We start from the raw sequence: 23,446 nt of genomic DNA, 5'->3' as shown, positions 1-23,446 counted from the left end.
TCGAACAGCTATTTCTCGGGTAAATGAAATAATTAAAAAAATTGTAATTTATTTATCCAAGATACTCTAATTAAAATATTTGTCAAAAACTTACAAACTTGATCAATGAAAAGCCAGTTAATGCCGGCTAATATTTATATGTATATGTAGAATATAATTAACTGCAACTACTTGGAGCGATTCTCAGCTAGCTTGGTCTTGAAGAGTGCCTTCAGCTCCTCAGCACCTTCCTCGTTGGTGGCCTTGTAGTAGGGCAGCTCAGAAAGTGCCTTTAGCCAGGCGTGCACCTTGGGAAACTTGAACTCATCAATGGGCGCCACATCGTTAACTGATGTCACGGTTGCCACACAGCAGAAGTCCGCAATAGTCAACTCGTTGCCGCACAAGTATGTCTGATCCTTGAGGAAGCCCTCTAGTATCTCATAGCACTTCTGCACATAGGCTATTTTATCAACTGAGCAATCAGTGGAACCATAGTAGAGGACGGGTTCATAGAGAAAACGCAAACGAGCGAACAGGTGTCCAGAATCCAGGTGAAGGCGTGCATCTACATTGGCGCGCTTTACCAAATCCTTGGGATACAGTGACTCATGTGCCTTGCCGTATTTCTCGATCAGATAAGCGCATATGGCATGCGAGTCTATGATATTGGCATCGCCATCGATCAATGTGGGAATCGTGTGCTGAGGATTCAATTTTAGAAACTCTGGCGTCAGATGTTCACCTTTCAATAGGTTAATTGGGCTGCAAAACGAAGACAATTTATTAATTGGCTAAATGCATTGGGTGTAGGCTGCACTTACCGCAGTTCAAGTTCAAGTCCAATTGCCTTCGCCGTCAGCAAGACAGCGCGCGAGGGCGGACTCAGTGTGGCATAGTAGAGGGCTGGCTTCGACATGGCTCAAGCTGCAAGTCATTGAAATAATATTAGATTAAAGTTGTCCTCCCATGTGCGATTAGCTCATCGTATGTTTGCCGTGCTCACATATCTAATCAAACAGTAGTACCTGCACTATGCTAACGAACACATATGTATATGCCTTGTCTCTGTGGGCCACCAATAAAAACTGATAGCACACAACGAAATGATAAGCCAATAACAAGAGTGCATACAGTGAAAGCTCTGTTTCATGAATAGCTGCAGCGCACATTCGACCTCTGTGCACTACTTAGATATATACGTTAGTTCGTTAAGTGAGCTTTCACTGTATATACACAAGTATACCTGTACAAAGCTATAGGCTGTATCTGTTATCTGCGAGGGATCTGACCGGCACTCGCTTGATATACTAACACTACTATATTCATACATATGTAAATTTGCAGCGCAGCACAAACAATATAAATTTAATTAGTAAGGGGCAGACTGTGTACGCTCACACTTACATATATGTGTGTGTATATATGTGTGCACACAGAGATATGACACATTCACAGGCTAATAGGAAAAATACTGCCAGATCGCGCCTTGTTTGTTATTTTAAAGTCACATACATTAAGAGTGCCGGCAAATTGTTTTTATAGCGTTTAAATGTTCATGAGTGCGCGCGCGTGTGTGTATGGGTGTGTGTGTCTGTGATTGTCGTGAGAACAAAGCAAATAAACAAGTAGTATATAAGCTGACAATAGGAGTTCCCTCTCTGAATGTTGTTTTTTGGATTTTGCGCATCCAAATCCATATGGACTAATATACTTACATAATCTATATATATTTATATATAAGGCGCAACAAGTTCTTTTTCAATGACCGCTCGCACTGAACTCGGAAACGTGACTGAAAGACCGAAACGAAACAAATGTACGCGAAGAGCGTTCACTGAATGAAACCAGAGAGCGAGAGTATAACAAATCGTACCCAGAGCTCAGAGCTCAGAGCTTATAGCTCAGAACGCAGAACTCAGATCTCGGCTACAGTTGTATTAGTGAGCGAGAGGCGTTTAATATATTGCTCTTGGTTTATTCATAGAGTTTTGGTGTACATACATAACGCAAACGCGTTATTAGAAACACGTTAACGAGTATGTCGATTACATTTAAACTATTAAATATGATATAATGAATATAATACCAGCATTTTCGGTTTGTTTGCTTTCGCATTAGACAATCAATGTTTCTGCATTGTATACACTAGGGAATATATATGTATTGATACATGATGACTATTGCAATATTGTAGCCACCAAATAAACTATAAGAATTGAAAGCATTCATATTGTACAGTTTGGAAAGTTGCTTTAAAACGCAGTTTAGCTATACTAATTAATATATAGCTGTTTAGTGCGGACATGCAAGTCGCTAATAGAAAGATTGTTCGTATGCAACATCACATTAATATCTGCTTTGGGTAGCGAAGTGATTCAATTGTCGAGCATGCTGCGCTTTAGTGCCTCCTCCAGATCGGCGTCATAGCTCTCGGGCTTTGAATAGTCCGCTGCAAACTTTTCATTATCTTTTTTGGTCAGGGATTCCTTGCTTTTCTTACTGGCACTTCCACTGCCATTGTGTTTGCTCTTGTTTGCATTACTGTCGTCAAGGCTTTTGCCAAAGTCGTTGGAGAAGTTGTGAGCATCGAAAGCATCAAATTTAGCAAAGTTATTATCCAGTGTGGTCGAGTTTGCAGGCTTAGCAGGTCCAAAGCTGTCCTCAAAGTTATCATTGAATGCATCAAAGAGTTTTGCGTCCGGTTTAGTCGTTGAGCTCTGAACAGCGAATGCATCAAAAGCAGCCACATTTGACTTGACCTTAGTTTGTTCGTTGTTTCTGGAGTTGTTAACGTTCAAGTTGTTGTCATTGAAATTGTCATTAAATGCATTAAAAAAGGAATCATTGAGTTTGTTCAGATTTGCTTTCGTGGCTCCTTTTGTCGCCTCACCAGCGTCTGCCGGTTTATCCAGCGCAAAGTCATCAAAGTCGGCAAAAGCATCCAGTGCTTTCGGATTTGATGTGGCCGATTGATGTGAAGGTGCAGGACTGGCATTCATATTGAATGCATCAAATTGTTGCAACAATTCGCTGCTGAGCGGTGTGGCCGTCTTTGACTTGTTATTGTTCGGAACAGCTTTGGAGGGGAGCTCATCTGAAGATGAAATAGAATGATTAGTGCATACAAAGGTATTTTATAAGATTTTGCAAAACATACCCTCCGAGCTGAAGTCCTCGGCAAAGTTCTTCTTGCTGGCTTCACCTGCAGACGTGCTCTCATCGTCGTCTGCAAAGGGATCTTTGATATTGAATGGATCCTCGTAGCGATAGTCTTTAAAGGGATCATCCTTAAAGTCTGTCGGTCCTTGTATAACAGCAGGAACTGGCGTGACAGCCGGTTTGCTACTACTGACGGTGCCGCTACCGCTGCCGCCGCCAAAGGCATCAAAGAGGCCCGCTAATGATGCTGATCCGCTTCCCGTTCCCATTGCCTTTCCCGTTGTGGCCTGTGTCTGCAGCGGTGTATTGGAACGCGACAAATGTTGGTTATTTGTGCTGATTGCTGTGGAGGCTGATGCAGATGCTAATGCTGATACTGATGTCAATGTTGATGTCGATGCTGATGCCAATGTCGATGCCGATGCCGATGCCGATGATGTCGTTAGCAGTGTGTGGGAGGAGGCTTGTGGGTGCAGTGTTGGCAGTGTTGGTGTACTAGTGCTGGCTGCCTTACTCTGGCTTTGAGGATCATCAAACAGCGAGAAGCTATCGAGCAGCGTGGCATTTAACGCCGGAGTGGGCGTGGTTGTATTTGGGTTACCGATTGGAATGTTTTGTAGCTGAGTCAGTGGGCGTGAGCAATGAGCAAAAAAATCGGTGTGTTTTTGTGAGTGGAAGGAAAAATAAACATAAATGAAATTAATTTAAAAAAAGAGAGAAAATAAACTATTAAATCAATGAATTATACAAATATACCAAAAACCATAAGTAATAAAAAAAGAAAACGTTAAGCATTATATATTATAATATATATAATCGGGTATAGCTGCTGTGGAAGAGATCAGTAGGGCAAGGAGACCTGCATGAAACAAAGCTGATATAACCGGATGCGACAAAAATGTTTTTTTATTCTCTCGTTATGGTTATATTTTTTGTTTATCATAACTCATTTGTTATATGTATTATTATTAATGATGTCGAACATATTTAGATATTTTGGTTGTTTAATTAATGCAAAACTTGATGGTGTTACACGTTAGTTTGGGTACCCATTATATGTATAAGTATGTATGTATTAAACATTAAAATCAATGTACGGGAAGCTTTAGGTTTCGGTATGTGAACAGTTTCGAGGTTGTATATAGAGTACTAAATATATATATATACATATATATATTTCCATGTATATGTATGTCATTCAAAACAAATATCGTAACATATTGTACAAACAAGAGTTTGATGTGGGACTAGATTATCTATATAATTTATCGTTTACCAATTATCCAGAGTGCATGCGAATAAAACAAGTTTTATTCGATCCTATAGCTCCTACTACACCTAGTCGATGGCAACGTGTCTTTTAAAGGTATTAACAATTTGATTCTACAATCGGCTGATTCTATAGCTGTCAGTTGGAATGCAATTCGAGTACACGAGTAGTTGAAGTTAACTTCCATTTCTGGAAAATTATTTAATAAACAGTAAAGCAATCATCTTGGAAGTAACAGGCTAATGAAATTCGAGCTATATATATATGTATTTATATATGGTGGATCATAGGCTGTATATATGCACTTATGTCGAGATGTCGGTCAGCAATTAAATACATACATATATATATATATATATATTTGTCTGTGTATGTGTATGTATGTGTATTGTATAATTGCTATAAACTTTAGTATTATATGCAGAAACAACAACAATTTGCATTTAAATTCCTTAATTGAGTTATATATGAATCTATCAATCGTTTTGAGACTAGCATTTCATCCAAACTAAACGGTTCGGCGTGCACTTAAGAGTTTTACAAATATGCTTCATAATAGTATGCAATGTATGATTATTTGGTCTTTCAACGAAAAGAAATCTCAAGTAAATATAAGTTAAATACAATAATGCACAACATTTCATAGTGTGACGTTAGTTAAATTTAAACTTTAAACACTTTGACTACATTAAACACGACATAACTTTTTCTTTTTGGTTTCGTTTTTTGGATTCTTGACTTATCAATTGATTGAGTTTAGTTTCGATTTAATCCTCTTCGAATTGGATTTAGTACATTTATCTAATTAGGCATGAAAAACTGCGAGTATGCTTAACGGCCATATGTGTGCAATACAAATACGAATATTCAGCCAGATCGAACTCTGATATATGGGTTTTATATGCAATGTTTATATAGTATACGCAATTAGGCTTTGTACGCTTCAAATTTGTTGCTAGGCTCAACTGTTGACTGAGTATGTGTCTGTGTGTGTCATGTCTCTGTTAATATTATATTATATCTATATATATATAAATCTATATATATATATATTTATATGAATTTATTGAAATATGATTATTATTAAGATGTTCACTGAAAATAGAGAATCGCAAGAGATGAAAGCAAATAGTTAGTTTCGTACGGGCAGCAGAGTTAAGGCAATGTGTTTAAGGATCAAATATATACCTCTTGCATTTGCATTATTGCCCATATCAATAAGCAATATAATTAATACCAAATTATAAAATTACAAGTTCTACTTAAACAAAAAAATCTTCGAGTGCATAAATGTTGTTTATTTGTTAAGTGTTTTTAGTCGAATTAAAAATTAACACAACTACAAAAAAATTTAAAGGTGGGTTAGTGATAATAATTAATAACGGAATTAATTGAATCGTAGATATATATATATACAAGCATATACAATGCCATGTTAATGCAAACAAAAACTTAACAGTTGTGAAAACACTTTCAACTAGTTAACAAAAAAATTGTAGCGGCGGTGCGATGTGCATGCATTACCACCGATCCCAACGTACATTAAACTTGCTACCAACCTTATTGTCAAAGTCGTCAAAATCAGCAAATCCTCCGCCTCCACCGCCAGCGCCGAAGCCGCCTGTAGGCTATAATTGTGAGGGTATTTATTAGTGTATCAAACAATTTACTGAATCTATTGTATTTACCTGTGATGCGCGTGGTGGAGCTGGTCTAGGTGGCGGCACCTTGGATTTCTTTGGTGGCAAAGCTGGACTAGGTGATTCTGGTCTGGGTGGTGGGCCAGAACGTTGCGCATTGGGACTGAGCACCTGACCCTGACCCGTGGGTGCGTGTAGCGCTGCAAACGGATCACTGCCAAAATCATCCTTGCCAGGCTGCATATATAATACATATTTGAAATACATTTAATCTTATAGTTTAGCATAGAGAGCTCACCTCTGGCGTTATGGCATTTGATTTGTTTGCGCCGAACGCATCGCCACCAAACGGATCGCGTTGCGTTTGCCCAAATCCGCTACCACCGCTCTGACCAAAGGCATCGAAGCCGCTGTCAAAGCCGGAACTCATATTGAAGCTATCATCAAAGCCGCCGGTGATAGCGGGCGTTGGCTTGCTAACCTGCCCGCTGAAGGGATCGTTGTCAAAGCCATTGGTAGCATTGTTGGCAGCACCGCTGTTGTTCTCCTGGAATGGATCATCTTTGGGCATTTCGACTTCTTTTTGCATTATTTTGCGCGCATCATCAAAGTCTGGCTCGATTTTCAGCTGATATTCCGAGACGAGATCAGCATTTTGATTCTCCATGGCAGCGCGACAAATGAGCAAGGCATCCGTCATCTGCCGCTGTGTTTCCATCAGCTGGGTGACCATAGAGCGTACCTATAATCAACAACATATCGGTTATAACTGAGAAATATATATTGCTATATTTTATATATATAATCATACTTACCGAACTAATTTGCAGCTGCGTGTTCTGCAGATGTTTTGTTAGCTTGGACAGCTCTCGATTGTTGTTATCGTATTCCTTTTGTAGAGATGACTCCTCATCCTTGAGCTTCTGCAGCTCTGAGCGCTTGGCATTTAGCTCACCTTCCTGTTCGTTGATGGTCTCCTCTTGCTTGTGACACTGATCCCGTATCTTAGTCACCTACAAACAGAACAATCACAAGTTAAATTAAATGTTAATGCACCTCGATTCTTGGTAAGATAAAAATAAACTAAACATAAACACAGAAACATAACATACAAACATAAACCACAAACGATAATAAATAAACAAACCTGATTGCTGGTGCGGGTTATGTCAAGACTTACGTTGGCCAACACGGCCAGATTTTGGGTAACCTTAACGTAACGTATGGTTATATAGTTTTTTAAGTGCATTCACCAGTTTAGTATGAATAATTTGGGTAAAATAATTGCGTACCAATTTGGGTTAACAGTGGAGGAACATAAATGATAAAGAAAAGGGAAATTAAAATCATATTCAAATTAAACCCATTTAAAATCAAAGGCACATAGTAAGTAAAGCTAGCAGTTAAACCCAAAATTCAAGCAATTTAAGATAAATTTCAGATCATGCAACGATAACTACTTGAGCCTGAAGATCATCGAGACGTTTCTGTGCCTCGCCACGTTGATTTTCCAGCTGCTTGAGCGTTGCCGTCAAGGTATCCAATTCGCTCTGCAATAAAACGATTTTATTATTATAAATAATCTATATAAAAATTCTATATGTTTTATGAGTTACCGACCTGCAGGCTTCGCACTTCACCATTCTTGATACGCACATCGGCCTCCTTTTGTGCTATTTCTGTTTCTAGGGCACGTCGCTCGCGTGCCAGTTCTTCGATCTCTTTGGATATCATCTCCAACTCGGGGTTTGAGTATGTCGGCTTTGTCTCCTGCGGCTGCACTTCTACACCAGACACTATTGAACGCATAGACGGCGGCACCATGTTAGCTGTTAGTACCTGTGGCGGATCTACGCCACGTTGTTTTCGCTCCACTAGCCACATGGCTAAAGCGAATTGTTCCACGGTCAGCTTGCCCGATTGATTTGTGTCGCAAAGTGCCCTTTCAAAGAAATTATAGATTAATATTAATAAAATAATGCTTAGAATATTTTACAAACAACGGTTTGCATTCCTTACCAAATATCTGCGAGACTGCGTTGTGGTATACCCGATTTAATGAATATATCTTTCACTTCGAGACCAGAAACCAAGCCATCCTTGTCCAAATCGGATTGTCGGAATATTTCCTCGAATCGTAATAATTCGACTGCGCTGACCACCCAATCAGCGTTGGCCGTCACCGACGGTGGTGCTCCAATGGGTATCAGTGGATCAGTTTGTATCAGTGGCTGTGCGCTCACGGCACCGACCGGTGGAATGCGTGTCATGGGCGGCACAGCAACGGGCAATGGTGGTATAGCTGCCGGCGGTGCAATATCTTTGGGAAAATTGGCTACGAAGCCTCCATCGCCAAAACCCTCTCCACTGGGCGCACGTGGCATAGGAGCATTAACTCCAGCAGCAACTGCTGGTGGCGGTGGCATTGCAGGTTTGGGTGCCTTTCGCAGCTCCGGAGGCAGCACACTAGGCACTGTGCGTTTCTGGAGTGTCTGGTAAACAAGATGCATTGCCACAATAAACTCGTGCTTATCCAGATTGCCATCCTTGTCCTGATCAGCTAGATCCCAGATGGTGCCCAGTATGTTCATGGGCAGCTTAGAATCCATCAATACGCCTTTCACTTTGTTACCCGGAAGCATGCCGTTCTGCGGACTAAGTGATTCAAAGAGTTGCTCATACTTGAGTCTATCGATGACACTAATAGTCCAATCCCCGCTTGTGGCACCTGCACTAGCAACTGGCACTGTTTGTATGCGAGTAGGTATGGCCTTTGGTATTTCACCCTGCAAAGCATGTGACACAGATTAACAATTGGTATTTTTGTTAGCAGTTGTGTAATAGCCTTACAACTTTCGGTGGATTCGCCGTATCCATGTAGATGTTGTTCATATTGGCCACCTGGCCCGCCTGCGATAGTGATACCAATTTAAGAGCAACAAAAAATCCTGGCTTGTCCAGAAAGCCCTTGCCATTCGGATCGGATAGATCCCATATGCGGCTGAGCACCACATCGCTCAAGCCTGACTTTTTCAAGAACTTAGCAGCCGTCATGGCCTCAATGGCACCAGTGCCCTTTGGGTCAATCTATAAAAATTAGGCACAAGCGCGCAAAAAAATCAATAAGGGGGTTGCAAATCACCCGCCACACACAAATTCCAGCGGACGATTCGTTACCTGTTTGTAGTACGCCTCATAGACGAGATTGTGCTTGCCGCACACTTTAGTAAAATCCAAATTCATATTGCCGCTGATTTGAAGATATTATGTGCACACTTCAATCCCAAAAAATATGCAGAAAAGCCACGATTTTTGCCTGCCTCTGCGTTGTTTTAAGCGTAAGCGCTGTTATCACTATCACAAAATCGATTTTTTTCTCTTATTGGCGTAAGGGTAAGCGAGGGCGGAACTCGCTTTTACTGTGTGTGTGCGGTTGTACGGTGGCCACGCACCCTAAATTTTAAGCGCCGCGAGTTGCACGTACAACTTGGACAGTTATAGTGTTGCAATTGAGCACATTACGGCTACAATTTAATTACACGCATGAAATTTAATTTTTAGCTTATGCCTTTTTCAGCATCGGCCTCTAACTAGTGCTGAGTAACGTCTCAATAGCATTAAGCAATTCGTTTACCAGCACTGAAGCTAGGGCTGCATCGACAACAGTTTGAAAGGAATTTCATAAAATAAAGAACAAGAATAACGTTAAAAATATTTTGAATTTTTAAAAAATATTTTAAATAAATCAGATTTAATATTAATCGTTTAATTAATTTTTTAACTAAAAATACCAAATACATATATAGGTATATATAATTTAAAGTAAGCGTATTCGACAATTGGCTGCTCCGCATTGGCAATAAAGAACTTTGCCAGGTACCACGCCCACCTCATAGTTGTAATTCCAGGTAAGTTCGGTTCCGGAGCGTATATGGTTGGCCGAGAAGAAAGCAACCCAGGGAAAACGCAGATCGTGCGTATCCACAAACACGTTCTGCACAAACAAATTGGGTGCACACGAATGCTGTGTATGAATGATATATAAAAATAATTAATGCTGATGGTAGCTAACGTTACGCATGCACTCACATTAAAGTAGCGACCCAAATTGCCTGTTGTTTTGGCATCCATTATGTAGGGTGCCTCATCTGTGCCAAAGAGTCGACGCACTGAGTTCTCGCGCACTGTTTCATCCAGATCTGCATTCGGATTGAAATTAATTACAGCTCTCTCCTGCGACTCCTGCTCAGTGGATTGTGTGGAGTGGCTGCGGGAGACTCGTAGTTTATCCTTCTTGCGCGGTTGATAATGCTTGGCAGGCATAAAATCAGCATCGTCCTCCGGATCTGGGACATAAGTATCTTCTTCCTCTTCCGTTGGGGATTGCTCAACATCCGATTCGTAGCCCTCTTTCAATTGCTCGGCCACCTCAATGTAGTCCAAATCGGCAAAGTACTCATCGCCGGCATCCAATCCACCTTCATTGGCCATTGTTTCAGTTAGCAAGTGACCGGCATATATGCATATGAATGCACCTTTCGGTATATCATTGACGCAGCGTAAGCCCCAACCTCGATTAGAGGTCTTAAACACCTGCAGTTTCATTTCTAGTGAATGTTGGACCACACGGTTTAAACAGTTCTTTTTGCATTTACAACGCGAATTGCATTCATAAATTCCAGTCGGTACATGCTCGTGCAGACGCTTGTATTGATAGCCAATCTCCTCGATTGGTTTGTTGGGATTGCAGTAGCGGACACCCGCTACAGTCAGCTGCCAGCAAGCACATTTTGATTTGTCCTGAAAGTTAAATAGTTAGTTAGTTTGCAGGAAGGTAACTTAGTTATATATACCGAGCAATCATCCTCGCAATCGCAGCCCACCAGAAACTCCTCGTCGAGATTAAGATGCACTCCCTCTGTTGGTATGCGTTGTTTGGCATAAGTGCATGGCGGTGGCAATGTGTTGTCGTAATAGTTAACAAGCGGTATGGCCATTTTTTCTTGACCCTTTGATATATCCGCTTCTTTAACAATAGTGGGATCAATGGAGTACTCTGCCAGGCAACGCAAATCAGGTGTAAAATCAAAGTTTTCGACATTTAGCACATTCTCTGTATCACGTAGATAAGTGTGCACCTCGGCCAGATTACGAAAACTCTTGCCACAAGGGCCACGATAGACAACATTTCGCTTGGCCTTCTGTTTAAATACCAAACGTTCCCAACCAGAGAGCAATGGCTTGGCCAACGGACTGTAGCTATCCAAGCGATGAATGATCTTGAACAAACAGGCCGGCGTGCAAGCATGTGGCGTATACATCTTAGGTGGCAGATTACGCTTGGCGGTGAAGTATACGACATGACCTTTGGGTCGATTCTCATCGTCCACATAAATGGTGGAGTTGTTCAAATGTCGAACAGTATTGCGGGCTGCAGCTGCAGCAGCAGCAGCGTTGGCCGCGGCCGCTGCAGAAGATGATGACGATGACATATTTAGGTTCTGCGGTGCGGAGCTGCTCTTCCGGGCAATCGCGCGCATTTGCTGGTTGACCTGTCTGCTACTTGTCTCCATTTCCTTGGTATATCGAATGAACGGCTCAGTGCGCTGAAGAAATAATTGACCATATAATATAATAGCAATTGTTAATATTTTAGCAAAACTCACGCGTGGCACACGATGCTGTTGCATAGCATTGGCGCTGTTTAACGCATTCTGTGTCTCCTTGAAGACGGGCCCTAGACGCAGGGAACCACGATAAATCCACTCTGTATGATTCTTGTCATCGTCGAACTGCATCTGTACCAGACTGCAATCAATGTCAATCACACGCGCATACAACCAAGTGCCATTGGATTCCGTGTTCATATTCTGGCCACGGGTGCACTGCACCATTGGTCGATCCACAGAATATTTTTCCACATACTTTTGTATAAAATCTCGAGCCCCTGGATGCACATCTTCCCACACTTTTTCTGACGCTAGGCAAACCAAACGCACATCGCTATGCTGTACATACTGTGTATAGCCGTCATCGTAAAATATTAGATATCTAAAGCGATTGGCTTGCTTTAAAGGTTCCGCTATAATGCCTGGATAGAATGCGCTGGGGACGACACCTTTTTCTTTGCCACGAGATAAAGTATTGCCATTGAAGTAGGCTATAACTCGAGTGCCTGTTGATAAATTACAGTGAATATTGTAAACAGTTGAAAATCATGTTTAGGTAACGTACCTATTGTTAGCCGCACCGGCGGCGGTTCAAAATAAGCCAAGTGTTTGGCAGTTATGGTTTTAACCATTTGATATGGCGTATTCAGATATTTAATCTTGTAGCTTTTAATCAGATTGCCGCCCACCATAGTGCTCTCTGTGAACTCAATTACTTTGACGGAGACCCAACTGGCAATTGGCTTGTTCTTTACAGCATAGTAGGTTTCGTTTAGCTGAATTGGCGGACGTTCTATCTCACCAGCTGGTGGAACTTGCTGCAAAATATGGTTTATGATGATGATGATGTATATGTATTCAAAATAATATTTATTTATTTTTTCGTGTACTCACCACATAATCGTTCAAATTGTGGTACAGATCAAGTGGCGGCAAATGCTTGTGCACCACTTGACAGGAACTGTACAAAGCGAAGTGCATTTTGTCTGCCATATTTTGCAACTTCCCCAGTTCCTCATTGGCCATATCGATTTCTTGGCAGATACGCTGCGATTTGGCCTGTAGTATGCTCTTGGACCAAGCCATTTGATTATCCAATTCCACTTTATCTATAACAGTTTTTATTGCATCCTCTAACTCGTTTTCAATTAGATTTAAATCATTTGACGAGAACTCGGGTTTGCCTACGCATGAAATATATGATGAGATATTTTGAGAGATGAGAAGATATTTATTTACACTCACTTTGCTCATTGTCGTCTTCCTCCTCATCACTACTATCTAGAGCTACAAAGTCTGCATGGCTCTGGTTAAAGTTGCGCAACAGCAGCGGCTGCTTGGCCACTAAATGACCCGCATAATCCTAAATATTCGATGGTTTTAGATATATAGTTGCATATTTCTATTTATCTACTCACCTCATACATGTCAATGGCTGTGTCATAGCAACCAATACATATATACTGTCGCTTGTGAGCCTTCCTAGGCACCTTGTAGTAGTTGAGAGCTGCCAAGCTAGCGCGCACGTATTGCTTGTGCTGCTTTTCGCAATTGCAATTGAGGCAATCCTTCTTATAGTAGATTTCGTTATCCTCCTCATAGTCAACGGATTCTTTTCGGTTATCCCCGGGTTTCGTTTCTGTATAATCTTCTTCTTGTATCTTGACTAAGCAGATGCTTTCAACTTGTTCTTGGCAAGACTCTGTTTCCATGGGTTCATCTATAAGCAATTCTTTCTGTATATTGCTTGATTCATTGATTTGCTGCGCTTCCTCATCTACTGTTATCGATTTGGGTGTAATAGGTTCTTCTTCTACAATTGTGCTTTTGGTTTGCATTGCTGAATCCGACTCGACAGTCATTTCTGTGGTATCTTTTGTATTTATATTTGATACTGTTATGATATCTTTGTTTGTTATAGTTTGCTTTCCTTCAATGTCTATACCATCTTTGTTAGGAATACTATCAATACTCTCTTCACAGTTCGTCTTGGATACGGTTGTCTCCTTTTTGTTGTCTTCCGTATTACCTGGACTGCTAATTACTTCAATGCTGCTGTCGCTATCCACCTTACTGTCTTTGGTGTTATCCGTTTCAGTCAATTCTTTTAAGACGGGACTTTCGATTAGTTCAATGCTGCTGTCCAAATCATCTTCGGTTGACTTAGCTGCATCCGTTGAATCCATTAAAGGTCCAACACCTTCGACTGCTGCATCACTTTCCTCAATTGAAGACTTGTTTCCCTTATTGTTTTCGGCTTCTATCTGTTCGGAAATTGGGCTACTGATTAGTTCAACACTGCTATCAAAATCCGTTTCAATCAGCTTAGCCGAATCAAGCTTAATAATTGATGATTCTTCTGTTTTTTCTTCAGATGTGATATCAGTGATGCTTTTGTCTTGTTCGGTAGCATCTGGTTTCTCCGATTCCTTTGACTGAGAAGCTGCGTTCGACGGCTCCAAAGACATCTCTTCGAATTTTGTCTCGTCCTTCTGTTCCGTTTCTGCTTCTGTCTCTGTGCTTGCCGTTTCAACCGGCAAATCCGAAGCCTTAATTGAAGGTTGAACTGATGCTGCCTCATCGGTTTCGGAACAATCCATTTCTACAGACTCTGAAGCCATTCTGTATTTAGTAATTATAAAACTTTTATTTATTCAAAACAAAATTGTTTAAAATCGTTTAAACAATTTTGCGAAAAAGAACAAGAGTAAGTTCAGCAGTGCTGCAAAATTTTTACCCCTACTTTTTTAGCGTTTACTATCACTGCTCAATCAAAAAGAAGCAAAGTTTACCATTCACAGCAATTTACAAAAGGTGCGGTCGAAAATTTAAATCAGTCAAATTTCAGATGTTCATGGCATTTATTTGATTTACATTCTTGTTTAGTCATATCTACTGTTGAACAACGACGGGCTTGTAGCCGTTCTCATCAGCGGTGTAGGTGACCTTGATGGGTTTCCCTTCCTTCGAAACGTATTCATATGATCCCTTAACAAGAATGGTGTGAGGGTCCTTCAGAACACCATCCTGTTGGACATTGGTACCTTCAGCAGTTGCCCATTGGTATTTGAAGCTGTCTGGGTTCACTTCGTTGTATTCCTGGACTGTTACCGGAACATCGGCGAAGGCAAGAGCCAAAAAGCAAGCAAATACAATCTACATAAATTGTAATAATAATTATAAAAAGTAAATTTATTATGCAATATTAATACTAACCACGAATTTCATGTTGAAAGGATATTTATTTGTTAGTTAGCAGACTGCGAAACAACTAATGAAAGCCTCAATTCCGCTACGTTTTTATACTTTTCCGAAAGTCAGATGACATTTCGCGACTTGCCCAACAACTTGCTTAAATTTAATCAAACTTGATCTGTTTTAATTAGACAAACTTTTCGATGCAGCCATTTAACTAATAATTTCTCTGCATTTGTTTAATTTATTTTGTCAATTTTTTTGTTAATCTTTCGAGACTACTGAATTTTTATTTCGTCAAAGAAGCAATAATTCAGATTTATTTCTTATAAAGTTCTTTTCTATTTTGGATTATAGTTAATTTAAATATATATTTACTGAAATAAAACATATATTATGAATAATATTTATGTCTTCATTAGTTTAATTATATATTAATATACTCTTTACTATGTGAGCAATGAATTCTTAATTATCAAAAATCAGATTAAATCATGTTAACATTTGCATAAGATTTATATAGCTGAACCGGTTTGATTAATATTTCTTTCCTTTTTCAAATGCATTAGACATATTTGCCGGTTAAGTATCCGGTTTTTTAAAGAAAGAAAAACAAAGCACAAGACTTCCCAAAATACAGATTAAAGCCACATCAGCGTCAATTGTGGTAGCACATAATGAAACAAGTTTATTTAATTTATTTGAAAAAAATTTCAAATTCGCGCAATCATTTTCTTTTTCAATAGTTTAGTAAGAAGAGGAAGCATGTAAAATAACCATTCACAACGAATCCAGACATTTCACACGTGCTGAAATTGTTTTAGTTTTTGTTTTTATAAATACACAGCGCAATGGCCGGCAATGACGGCGACTCCGAATCTGGCAGTGACTATGAGGTGGAGGTGCATGTAAAGCCTGAAAGAGTGCGCCGCACAATCAATGATGACTCTGCTGATCTTTTGGGGAATTTCGATGACGAGAAACGTAAGGAAATTTTCGAAGGTACTTATGTGGACAAAGAAATTACAAGAAATCCAAGTGATTCGGAAAGTAGCGATGACGACATAGCAAATCATCAAGATGACGAGAACGGTGGAGAAGTGGATCAAGTAGTCGATGGTGTGGGATCTGAGAGTGAGGGCTCCGCCTCCGAGGAAGAACACCATGAAGATGGACATATAAGCAAGGATCAGCTGAATAGCTTGCTTCGTGGTGCATCTAAAGTGAACAGACATGTACTCTATGTAACCAATCTTAACTTCGAAACGACAAAGGACGATCTGGAGTCACACTTTTCAGTGGCTGGTGCAGTTAAATCCATACGCATCCCTAAAAAGCGCCGTGGTGGCTTTGCCTTTGTGGAAATGGTGGACTTACTTGGTTTCCAACAAGGTTTTCGATTGCACAATACCGAGCTGCAGGGAAGAAAAATAAAGGTGCAAATATCGGAGGCGGGCAAAAAGAAGTCGGCCAATAAAAAGAACATTATCAAACAGAAGAATCGTAAGTTGGCCGAGATGCGCAACGAGCAGAAGACATTTACAAAGAGTGGGAAGTTCTACGATAAAGATCTGAAGAAGGAAAAGGCCAAGGATTTGTTGGCGCGCAAGCGCTGGCGTAAACCCAAAGCAAAATAATGTAAATACTTAGTAGAAAACTCTTAATTAAAATAATATAACTTAAATATTATATAATTGTTTACATTATTAACTATTGCCAACGCACAATGTAAAAGTTGCGCTTGCCAACCCGCAACAAAGACACCCCATTACGGAGTATGTGAATGCCAGTTGTAATAACTTCTGCAATGTTCTGCACGCGCTTTTGGTTAATGTAGAAACCGCCCGCGTTGATGATACGCACGGCATCAGCTAGAATGCAATTATTTAGACGTGTGTATTTGCATTACATATTTGCCAACAACTTACTTTCTGTGGGAAAGCACTTGGCTTTCATGGCCAGCTGCAATATGGACATTCCCGGTTCGGTCAGTAAGTCAACAACGGCAGCTCCTTGAAATGTTTGTTTAATTTCAGCATAGTTCAACTCGGCCAGGCCGTCAACGTTGCCCTTGTAGAGTGCATTGGTCACGCGCTCCGCCTGCTTTAAGCCATTCTCTGTACGTGAAAAGAGAAAATATTAGAGAAATTTTAAAATGGCAAATTTAGACTTACCACCATGAACTAGCAAGGTGACGTCTTCAGCCAGTAGAGTCTGGGCCTTACGTTTCTCTGGCTCTTTCGCATGCTCTCGCATCAGTTGATCCACCTCGGCCAGTGGTATGAAGGTGAACAGTTTCAACAGTTTTTCCACTTCGGAGTCTGGCATACGCAAAAAGAATTGATATAATGCAAAAGGCGATGTCTTATTTTCATCTAGCCATACTGCATTGCCAGCAGATTTGCCAAACTTATCGCCCTCCTCATTCGTAACTATGGGCAGGGTCAAGCCAAACACTTCACGATTGCGCTCCACCCGGCTTATCAATTCGTGACCTGTCATTAGATTGCCCATTTGATCGGAGCCACCCATCTGGAAGCAACAATTGTGGTTACGCAGCAAATGCAGCCAATCGTAGGCCTGAAAGATTTGATACGTAAACTCAGTAAAACTCATGCCCTCCTCTGATTCCAAACGCGATTGGACGGAGGATCGCGATAGCATTGATCCCATGCGAAAATGTCGACCCATGTTGGCAACGAAGTCAATTAGATTTAGATTTTCATACCATTCAGCATTGTTAACAATTCTATTCAAAATTTGTATTATAATATAAATAAAATAAAATTTCTGCATATATAAATATAATACTCACGTTAGTGGCGCTAGTTTTTGCTTGTTTTTTCGTGTATCCCAAAGGGCATCCTCATGGTTTTTGAACACTTTGCGCAGCTGTCGCTCTATGGCTTGCAAATTCGTGTCAATCAAAGACTCCCTCAATTGATTACGCTCCGTTTTACGACCACTTGGATCACCAATAAGGCCAGTGGCTCCTCCAACCAGCGCAATTGGCTTATGACCGGCACGCTGGCAGTGCAAGAGGCCCATTATTACAAGCAAATTACCAACATGCAGGCTGTCCGCTGTGGGATCAAACCCAGCATAAATGCTTTGTGATGATCTCGTGAATAGCTCCTTTATTTTTGGTCTACAACAAATGTAATTCTCATACAATAATTCAGAACTCGATAATCTATTAACTTACGCTGCTGTGTCTGGGAAAATGCTCTGAAAGAAGCCTCGATCCGATAGCTCCAGCAGGTTTTTGTGCGTGAAATTGCGCTTAAAATTGCAGTAGCTACTGTGCCGTGGCCGTGGCATACAAAATTTTAATGTAAACATTTTGCAAAAGTTATCATAGATGTAAAATTATGCTGTGCCAGCAGAAGGAACTTAATTTAAGGTTATGTTCAATGTTTTGCTATTCGCTTGTACAGCTGATTGATAACAGCTGTTGCATTGTTGCTTTCAGTTACAATTTGGTATTTTTTAGTCCCGTGACGTCACAGATGATAATATTTTAGCTCAAATATTGCTGTGTTCTCTTATACGGTCGTACGAGTGTAACCTCTTTGGTGGCAGAGCGCATAAGTGAGTTAGTATTGCGATTGTTTGTTTTCGACAACAAAGAAATATATTAATTAAATGCTGTTTTGTGCGCCGTAATGAGTGTTAGTTGTATTTAATTATTAGAAATGTTGCTTAAAATACGGCATGCACTGCTGGAGGTGAGCAATCATTCAACCCAGGAGTCAGTCAAGCAATCGGCAGTTATAATCAACAATGAGATTATAATTAGCTGCGCAAACATTCTGCAATCCTTTGCCCGCGTATCGGGTAAAGGGGAAACACTCATTCAAAGCTTACAGCAGTGCCATCTGGTCGATGCACAGGACGTGAACTGTAGAGAGGGAAAACTACTGCGCTGTTTGAATTATCTGGTGACCTTTGATCGACATCGTCGCCCAGTACCCGATCGCAGTCTGCAGCAAAATTCTGCTCATCCGTCACATATTCTCACTCGCTACACGGCACAACCATTATATGTATTTTGTGCTTCAGAAGTGTCGCGTAGTCTACACAAGATATTGAGGAATGCAGACTCGGATGAGCAAAACGTGTTGCGCTCTAGTTTTCTAGTACTGACCATGAGGAAGTTGATGGAACGTGAATCCTTCAAGAGTTTCATTCAGCACATTGCAAGCTATTTGCGTTACCTGCAGCCAATTCACACACTGGACGATGTTTTAGTCATGTGCTCGCCCTTCGGCTTGGAGAACTTCTACAAAACCATTAGCATTGGCAAGGTCTCCAATGTATTAGGCAATTCTCTGTTTGGCCTATCAAATGCGTTACCCCTGGGTTGTGAAGGAGCAGCTGTATTTAACAACAAACTGTAGGGGTTCCAGATATCAACTCACTTATAGATAGTCACTATTTACCTTCCTCCATTTTAGCCGACTAATAGGCATTATAGTATGCACATCATTCCAGCGGGAACAGGAAAACGTAAATCTGATTTTGGCTGCCAATTTTAGTTATCTTGTGAGGGATTTTATGGCGCAGCTTGGCACGCGCATTACCGTGTTTAATTTGCCACGGGAGGAATCGAATTTTGCGTGTATGTAGCAATGAATACTATTATAAAATATATATAACAGCTGTTTCTTCTTTAATTAAAGGGGAACGCTCAATTGTAGTGATTGAGTCGGCTGCTCACCAAGGCACTGGCACCTATATCAGAGTCCATAATAAATGTTTTATTCTTACCTGCGCGCATGTTGTTGGCAAAGTAAATATTTATACATTTTGTTCTTATTACATATAAGATTCATAGAAAGTATTATCAAATTTTCAGCTTAATTCTCTCGTGCAGTGTCGAGCTTTCGATCGAGAATTCAACTCTGATGTTATTTGGTGCAATCCGGTTGAGGATCGTCCTTACGACTTGGCTTTGCTCACCGCACCTGCAGATGTTCCCAAGCATTACTGTGTACGCTTAGCACGTAATCGCGCTACATTGGGGCAGACGGTTTACAATGCCGGCTTTCCATACTATGTGAACTTCAACTTCAAGTACGACTTCAATCCCTCCATATTCCAAGGGCGTATTATCAAGTGTGATCAGGGCGCTATTATGTCCGATGGGAGCGTGCAGTCTGGTCAGAGTGGCGGTCCAATGTTCGATCAGAACGGCTGCATTCTCGGCGTTTGCGTGTCCAACATGAAACATGATGACGTTGTCTATCCAAATATAAATACTGCTATACCGACGTACGATATACGACAAACTCTACAGGAATTCGCAACGACTAGTGGTGCGTATACCGAGTATTATTTATGTAAATATAATTTCTACTTTTTCGTAATTTCAATCTAACAGACATAAATGTACTAAACAATCTAGTTGCGAGCCAAGAAGTGTGTCGAGTCTGGTCGCTGGATATGCCGCCCATACAAAGTAAACTTTGACGTAATTTTTAACTATTCCAAACTTGTAATATATGTGTCTATCAGTTATTAATTTTACAAATATTGTACTTAAAATAAATAATATTTAATATATGTAATTCATATGTAACTTTAATTCCTATCCAAACAATCATTAACATGACTTTGTAAAACAGATAATGCGGCAAATGGTTTTGAGCAAATCGGACATCGCAATGCAGGATCCGCTGTCCTGGCAGCTGCACCTGTTGGATCTAAGACCTGAATAAAAAAGTGAATTAGCATAATGTATAAGTATATATAGTGGTTATCATTGCATACTCTTACTGGTCTCTGTTCTTGGCGCAAGCTGCTGGTTGGTGATCTCGATGGGCCGCAGCTGAATTTGTTTGGTTTTTGTGCTTCAGCCAATGCTTCGATTAATTCTTGGTTGCGTCTTTGCAATGCACGTAGGTCGATGAGATATTGTTCCTTTTCGCCAGCATTCTTTTCACGATCAGCACGCTCCATTTCAAAATCACGTCGATAGATATCAATCTGAGTTTTCAAATGTGTAATTTGCTCATCTTTTTCTGCATCTTTTGATTTCAATGCGTTCACGTCCGCACTCATGACTTTCATTAGTTCCTCAGCGCTGGTCAAGTTCACCTTCAGGCAATCTATTTCTTCAATATACGTCTTTTTCTATAAGGTATATGAACTATTAAATCTCTATGTACCTTGTTTTTATAAGCAGGACTTACCATGTCCTTAAATTGTAAGTTCTCTGCCAATAGTGCAGACATTTGTCGCTGCAAATCTTTTTCATCGTTATGTATACTTTTTGCGGACTCTGCATTTCCAACATCGGGGACATATTCATAAGAATGCTATAAATTTTGAAATAGTTTATATTATAAAATCGCTAACAAAACAAATAATTCTTATCGCTCAAGTATATCTTATCTCTGCTTAAGTAGTATATTGCGATAAGTGTAAAAGTTATTTGAGTATGTTAATGTTTGTTTATTATATCAAATGGACCTTGGGACTTACCAGCTGCTGCTGCTGTAATTTTTCAATTTGAACAGCCATATTGCTGATCAGCGATGATTTCTCAGAAACAGCTTGCCTTAGCTCATCGTGCTCCTTTTGATGCATCTCTTCAGCCAAACGCATCTGCTCCAAGTTACATGCCAGATCCTTTTTTAGCTCTTGATTTTCCACAGTTAGCTTCTCAATCTGAGCTTGGCATTGTTGCAATTGCTCTTGATATTGTTGTTCTCGTGTCGCTGCTTCGTTTCGCCACTGCTGCGTGATTTTATAATATTCCTGCATCGTATGATTCACTTTATCCAAGGTTTCTATATAGATAGATGTTTTACATTTGGTAAATTAGTTTATATCACAAAGAGAGTAGGCCTTACAAATTAGCCCCTTAATGTATGAAAAGGATTACTCAGCTTATAATATATAAAAATGCAAATATGCAGTAATCCAGTTTTTAAATAAGTTTACCCATTTTCAAATAGTTTTTTTTACTACACTAAAACATATTTACATTTTTATATATTATAAAATGAATACCGCCTGGACATACGTTTCAATGCCATGTATTCGGTCATCATTGTCTGTAGCTTAACCACATCCTCGGCGCGGGCTTGCAGAGAACAAAAGCTGGGGAATTGGGAGTAAACACTGTTCTGCTTGGATAAAATAAATTAGTATATTTGAAAATATATTACCATATTTTATATATACCTTGAGCACATCGGCCTGAACCTCGCCCATCAAAAAGCTGGCTGCCAAAGAACTTTGACCAGAAGGCAAAGTTGTGGGTAGACTGCTCTCTGTGGAATTCATTTGCTCTGGTATTGCGCTTAGTTGATTTATGCTGGCTGGTGCTTCTTCTTTAACATCTGCACTTTGTTGAGCTTCGACCGCTTTTTCTGTTGTTTCTTTGTCCAAAGCATCGGTTAACAGGGAATTGCCGTGAGAGCAGATCGAAGATAAAGGCGAAGTGCCCAAAATAACGAATGAGTCTTCTTCAGCCATTTCGCCTTTACGTTCGTTCTGTCACTGAAATAACGAAACGTATACGTTTAGAACAGAGCGTTTATGTGTGACACTTGTACGGGGAGTCCCCAGTATTTAAATGAATTTGGCTCAATTGATGAAATCAAACCGCAGTACAGAGTTTAATCGATAACTATGAACACACACCTGAATCTGGTCGTTTGTGTTTTGGTATTTGCTATTTTGTATAAATGCATACAGATACAAATGTACATGCTTTCAAAGATATTTATTCTATTGTGATTCATAGGCGAATGTAATTTCTTGGCTTCCCCGCTTGCTGCGTCATAACAAATATTATTGATCTTACTCATGCCAATTGTGTACAAACCTTATCGGTAGCTTTCTGGGCACCGGACAATGATATGTTATTTTCTATACTTCGATGTGTTATTTTTGTGACAGAGCCGAATAAGTTATTTTTATTTTGTGGAAGTGTCCATGTTTAATCGAGTGTGGCCAGAGCAATTTGGAAAAACAGCTGTTTTTAAAGTATAACGTGAATGGCAGTTTTGTACATGAACAGCAAACTTGCAAAATTGTCCAACACTGCACACAAATGCCGGCTGTTGAATTTTGAACGCGTGTTCTTTCTTTTTAGCATATTTGAAATCACATAATTTATTGTGTTATCTGCATATTTAAATGACAGTTCAAAATCTTTACACGCGATTACTTACATTCAGCTATTTTTTCTTAACAATTCATTTGATATGGACAATTCATTCGATATAGATGACAACCGGATAAACCCGCTTTTTTGGCATTACATGAGATTTTGTAATTGGCAAATTCGCTTCTAATTGCTGGTATTTCAGAATTGACATCATTTCAAGTGATAAATGAGATTCAGAACCGGATTCGCCTTTATATGGCACATTTTCATTGTATTCATTGTTTTCATTGTTCGGCTTAAAGTGCAAGCACATATATTTCTATAATATGGGTTAATGAGGCGCTCGCGTGTTAATGGGTGTATATAAGTATATATACAGGGAACTGGATTTCGCATATACATACATATA

The 23,446-nt window shown here is 40.0% G+C and overlaps 8 protein-coding genes across 12 annotated transcripts; 2 read left to right on the top strand and 6 right to left on the bottom strand.

The window, feature by feature from the left end:
* Nucleotides 1–29: 29 nt before the first annotated feature.
* Nucleotides 30–1,793, bottom strand: LOC111593788 (glutathione S-transferase 1). The gene is made up of 3 exons (XM_023306806.2): nt 1,698–1,793; nt 804–906; nt 30–744 (listed from the first exon to the last, which is right to left on the bottom strand). Exons 2-3 carry the CDS (start codon nt 896–898, stop codon nt 168–170), a joined length of 672 nt encoding a protein of 223 aa, XP_023162574.2. The 5' UTR covers nt 899–906; nt 1,698–1,793; the 3' UTR covers nt 30–167.
* A 135-nt stretch (nt 1,794–1,928) lies between these two features.
* LOC111593786 (epidermal growth factor receptor substrate 15-like 1) lies at nt 1,929–9,672 on the bottom strand. 2 transcript variants are annotated; one of them, XM_023306804.2, is made up of 12 exons: nt 9,229–9,672; nt 8,902–9,138; nt 8,071–8,837; nt 7,672–7,993; nt 7,512–7,601; nt 7,199–7,261; nt 6,867–7,064; nt 6,350–6,793; nt 6,100–6,288; nt 5,971–6,039; nt 3,140–3,761; nt 1,929–3,076 (listed from the first exon to the last, which is right to left on the bottom strand). In XM_023306804.2, the coding sequence occupies exons 1-12, from the start codon at nt 9,292–9,294 to the stop codon at nt 2,358–2,360; spliced, it is 3,786 nt and encodes a 1,261-aa protein (XP_023162572.2). In that variant the 5' UTR covers nt 9,295–9,672; the 3' UTR covers nt 1,929–2,357. The 2 variants fall into 2 exon arrangements, with proteins under 2 accessions (XP_023162572.2, XP_023162573.2); XM_023306805.2 differs by lacking the exon at nt 7,199–7,261.
* A 190-nt stretch (nt 9,673–9,862) lies between these two features.
* LOC111593833 (histone-lysine N-methyltransferase eggless) lies at nt 9,863–14,432 on the bottom strand. The gene is made up of 8 exons (XM_023306871.2): nt 13,139–14,432; nt 12,966–13,083; nt 12,615–12,904; nt 12,286–12,538; nt 11,718–12,226; nt 10,905–11,657; nt 10,141–10,851; nt 9,863–10,075 (listed from the first exon to the last, which is right to left on the bottom strand). Exons 1-8 carry the CDS (start codon nt 14,339–14,341, stop codon nt 9,869–9,871), a joined length of 4,044 nt encoding a protein of 1,347 aa, XP_023162639.2. The 5' UTR covers nt 14,342–14,432; the 3' UTR covers nt 9,863–9,868.
* A 150-nt stretch (nt 14,433–14,582) lies between these two features.
* LOC111593837 (larval cuticle protein 9) lies at nt 14,583–15,121 on the bottom strand. Its single transcript, XM_023306874.2, has 2 exons — nt 14,937–15,121; nt 14,583–14,876 (listed from the first exon to the last, which is right to left on the bottom strand). The coding sequence occupies exons 1-2, from the start codon at nt 14,946–14,948 to the stop codon at nt 14,613–14,615; spliced, it is 276 nt and encodes a 91-aa protein (XP_023162642.1). The 5' UTR covers nt 14,949–15,121; the 3' UTR covers nt 14,583–14,612.
* Nucleotides 15,122–15,693: 572 nt separating this feature from the next.
* On the top strand, nt 15,694–16,599 carry LOC111593835 (uncharacterized RNA-binding protein C365.04c). The gene has a single exon (XM_023306873.2). The coding sequence runs from the start codon at nt 15,767–15,769 to the stop codon at nt 16,550–16,552; it is 786 nt and encodes a 261-aa protein (XP_023162641.2). The 5' UTR covers nt 15,694–15,766; the 3' UTR covers nt 16,553–16,599.
* An 11-nt stretch (nt 16,600–16,610) lies between these two features.
* LOC111593834 (tyrosine--tRNA ligase, mitochondrial) lies at nt 16,611–18,330 on the bottom strand. Its single transcript, XM_023306872.2, has 5 exons — nt 18,121–18,330; nt 17,731–18,063; nt 17,090–17,664; nt 16,844–17,032; nt 16,611–16,786 (listed from the first exon to the last, which is right to left on the bottom strand). The coding sequence occupies exons 1-5, from the start codon at nt 18,255–18,257 to the stop codon at nt 16,626–16,628; spliced, it is 1,395 nt and encodes a 464-aa protein (XP_023162640.2). The 5' UTR covers nt 18,258–18,330; the 3' UTR covers nt 16,611–16,625.
* Nucleotides 18,331–18,452: 122 nt separating this feature from the next.
* On the top strand, nt 18,453–20,426 carry LOC111593792. The gene is made up of 5 exons (XM_023306811.2): nt 18,453–19,311; nt 19,373–19,536; nt 19,598–19,707; nt 19,774–20,233; nt 20,299–20,426. The coding sequence occupies exons 1-5, from the start codon at nt 18,611–18,613 to the stop codon at nt 20,385–20,387; spliced, it is 1,524 nt and encodes a 507-aa protein (XP_023162579.2). The 5' UTR covers nt 18,453–18,610; the 3' UTR covers nt 20,388–20,426.
* LOC111593794 (NF-kappa-B essential modulator) lies at nt 20,427–22,883 on the bottom strand. 4 transcript variants are annotated; one of them, XM_023306813.2, is made up of 7 exons: nt 22,753–22,883; nt 22,107–22,424; nt 21,946–22,048; nt 21,402–21,709; nt 21,110–21,235; nt 20,688–21,050; nt 20,427–20,627 (listed from the first exon to the last, which is right to left on the bottom strand). In XM_023306813.2, exons 2-7 carry the CDS (start codon nt 22,398–22,400, stop codon nt 20,499–20,501), a joined length of 1,323 nt encoding a protein of 440 aa, XP_023162581.2. In that variant the 5' UTR covers nt 22,401–22,424; nt 22,753–22,883; the 3' UTR covers nt 20,427–20,498. The 4 variants fall into 4 exon arrangements, with proteins under 4 accessions (XP_023162581.2, XP_023162583.2, XP_023162582.2 ...); XM_023306815.2 differs by having other exon boundaries at nt 20,694–21,050; XM_023306814.2 differs by lacking the exon at nt 22,753–22,883 and adding an exon at nt 22,569–22,659.
* Between the last annotated feature and the right edge of the window lie 563 nt (nt 22,884–23,446).

The sequence above is a fragment of the Drosophila hydei genome, unplaced genomic scaffold (assembly GCF_003285905.1).
Source record: "Drosophila hydei strain 15085-1641.00,03,60 unplaced genomic scaffold, DhydRS2 tig00008122-arrow-pilon, whole genome shotgun sequence".
NCBI classification, from domain to species: domain Eukaryota; kingdom Metazoa; phylum Arthropoda; class Insecta; order Diptera; family Drosophilidae; genus Drosophila; species Drosophila hydei.
Note: the sequence above shows the minus strand (reverse complement) of the source record. Positions and strands in the feature narration are given on the sequence as shown.

Coding starts and splice junctions, on each gene's coding strand:
- LOC111593788 (XM_023306806.2), bottom strand. CDS start 898: ATGTCGAAGCCAGCCCTCTACTATGCCACACTGAGTCCGCCCTCGCGC. Junction 745..803: donor GGACTTGAACTTGAACTGCG/GTAAGTGCAGCC, acceptor TTCGTTTTGCAG/CCCAATTAACCTATTGAAAG.
- LOC111593786 (XM_023306804.2), bottom strand. CDS start 9,294: ATGAATTTGGATTTTACTAAAGTGTGCGGCAAGCACAATCTCGTCTAT. Junction 7,262..7,511: donor TCGATGATCTTCAGGCTCAA/GTAGTTATCGTT, acceptor CGTTACGTTAAG/GTTACCCAAAATCTGGCCGT. Junction 6,040..6,099: donor CTCCACCACGCGCATCACAG/GTAAATACAATA, acceptor TCACAATTATAG/CCTACAGGCGGCTTCGGCGC.
- LOC111593833 (XM_023306871.2), bottom strand. CDS start 14,341: ATGGCTTCAGAGTCTGTAGAAATGGATTGTTCCGAAACCGATGAGGCA. Junction 13,084..13,138: donor CAGCCATTGACATGTATGAG/GTGAGTAGATAA, acceptor TCGAATATTTAG/GATTATGCGGGTCATTTAGT. Junction 10,852..10,904: donor ATTGCGAGGATGATTGCTCG/GTATATATAACT, acceptor TTTAACTTTCAG/GACAAATCAAAATGTGCTTG.
- LOC111593835 (XM_023306873.2), top strand. CDS start 15,767: ATGGCCGGCAATGACGGCGACTCCGAATCTGGCAGTGACTATGAGGTG.
- LOC111593834 (XM_023306872.2), bottom strand. CDS start 18,257: ATGTTTACATTAAAATTTTGTATGCCACGGCCACGGCACAGTAGCTAC. Junction 17,665..17,730: donor CAAAAACTAGCGCCACTAAC/GTGAGTATTATA, acceptor AATTTTGAATAG/AATTGTTAACAATGCTGAAT. Junction 17,033..17,089: donor CACCTTGCTAGTTCATGGTG/GTAAGTCTAAAT, acceptor TTTCACGTACAG/AGAATGGCTTAAAGCAGGCG.
- LOC111593792 (XM_023306811.2), top strand. CDS start 18,611: ATGTTGCTTAAAATACGGCATGCACTGCTGGAGGTGAGCAATCATTCA. Junction 19,312..19,372: donor GCTGTATTTAACAACAAACT/GTAGGGGTTCCA, acceptor CCTCCATTTTAG/CCGACTAATAGGCATTATAG. Junction 19,537..19,597: donor GGAGGAATCGAATTTTGCGT/GTATGTAGCAAT, acceptor CTTTAATTAAAG/GGGAACGCTCAATTGTAGTG.
- LOC111593794 (XM_023306813.2), bottom strand. CDS start 22,400: ATGGCTGAAGAAGACTCATTCGTTATTTTGGGCACTTCGCCTTTATCT. Junction 22,049..22,106: donor TTCAGGCCGATGTGCTCAAG/GTATATATAAAA, acceptor TTATCCAAGCAG/AACAGTGTTTACTCCCAATT. Junction 21,710..21,945: donor CGAATACATGGCATTGAAAC/GTATGTCCAGGC, acceptor CTATCTATATAG/AAACCTTGGATAAAGTGAAT.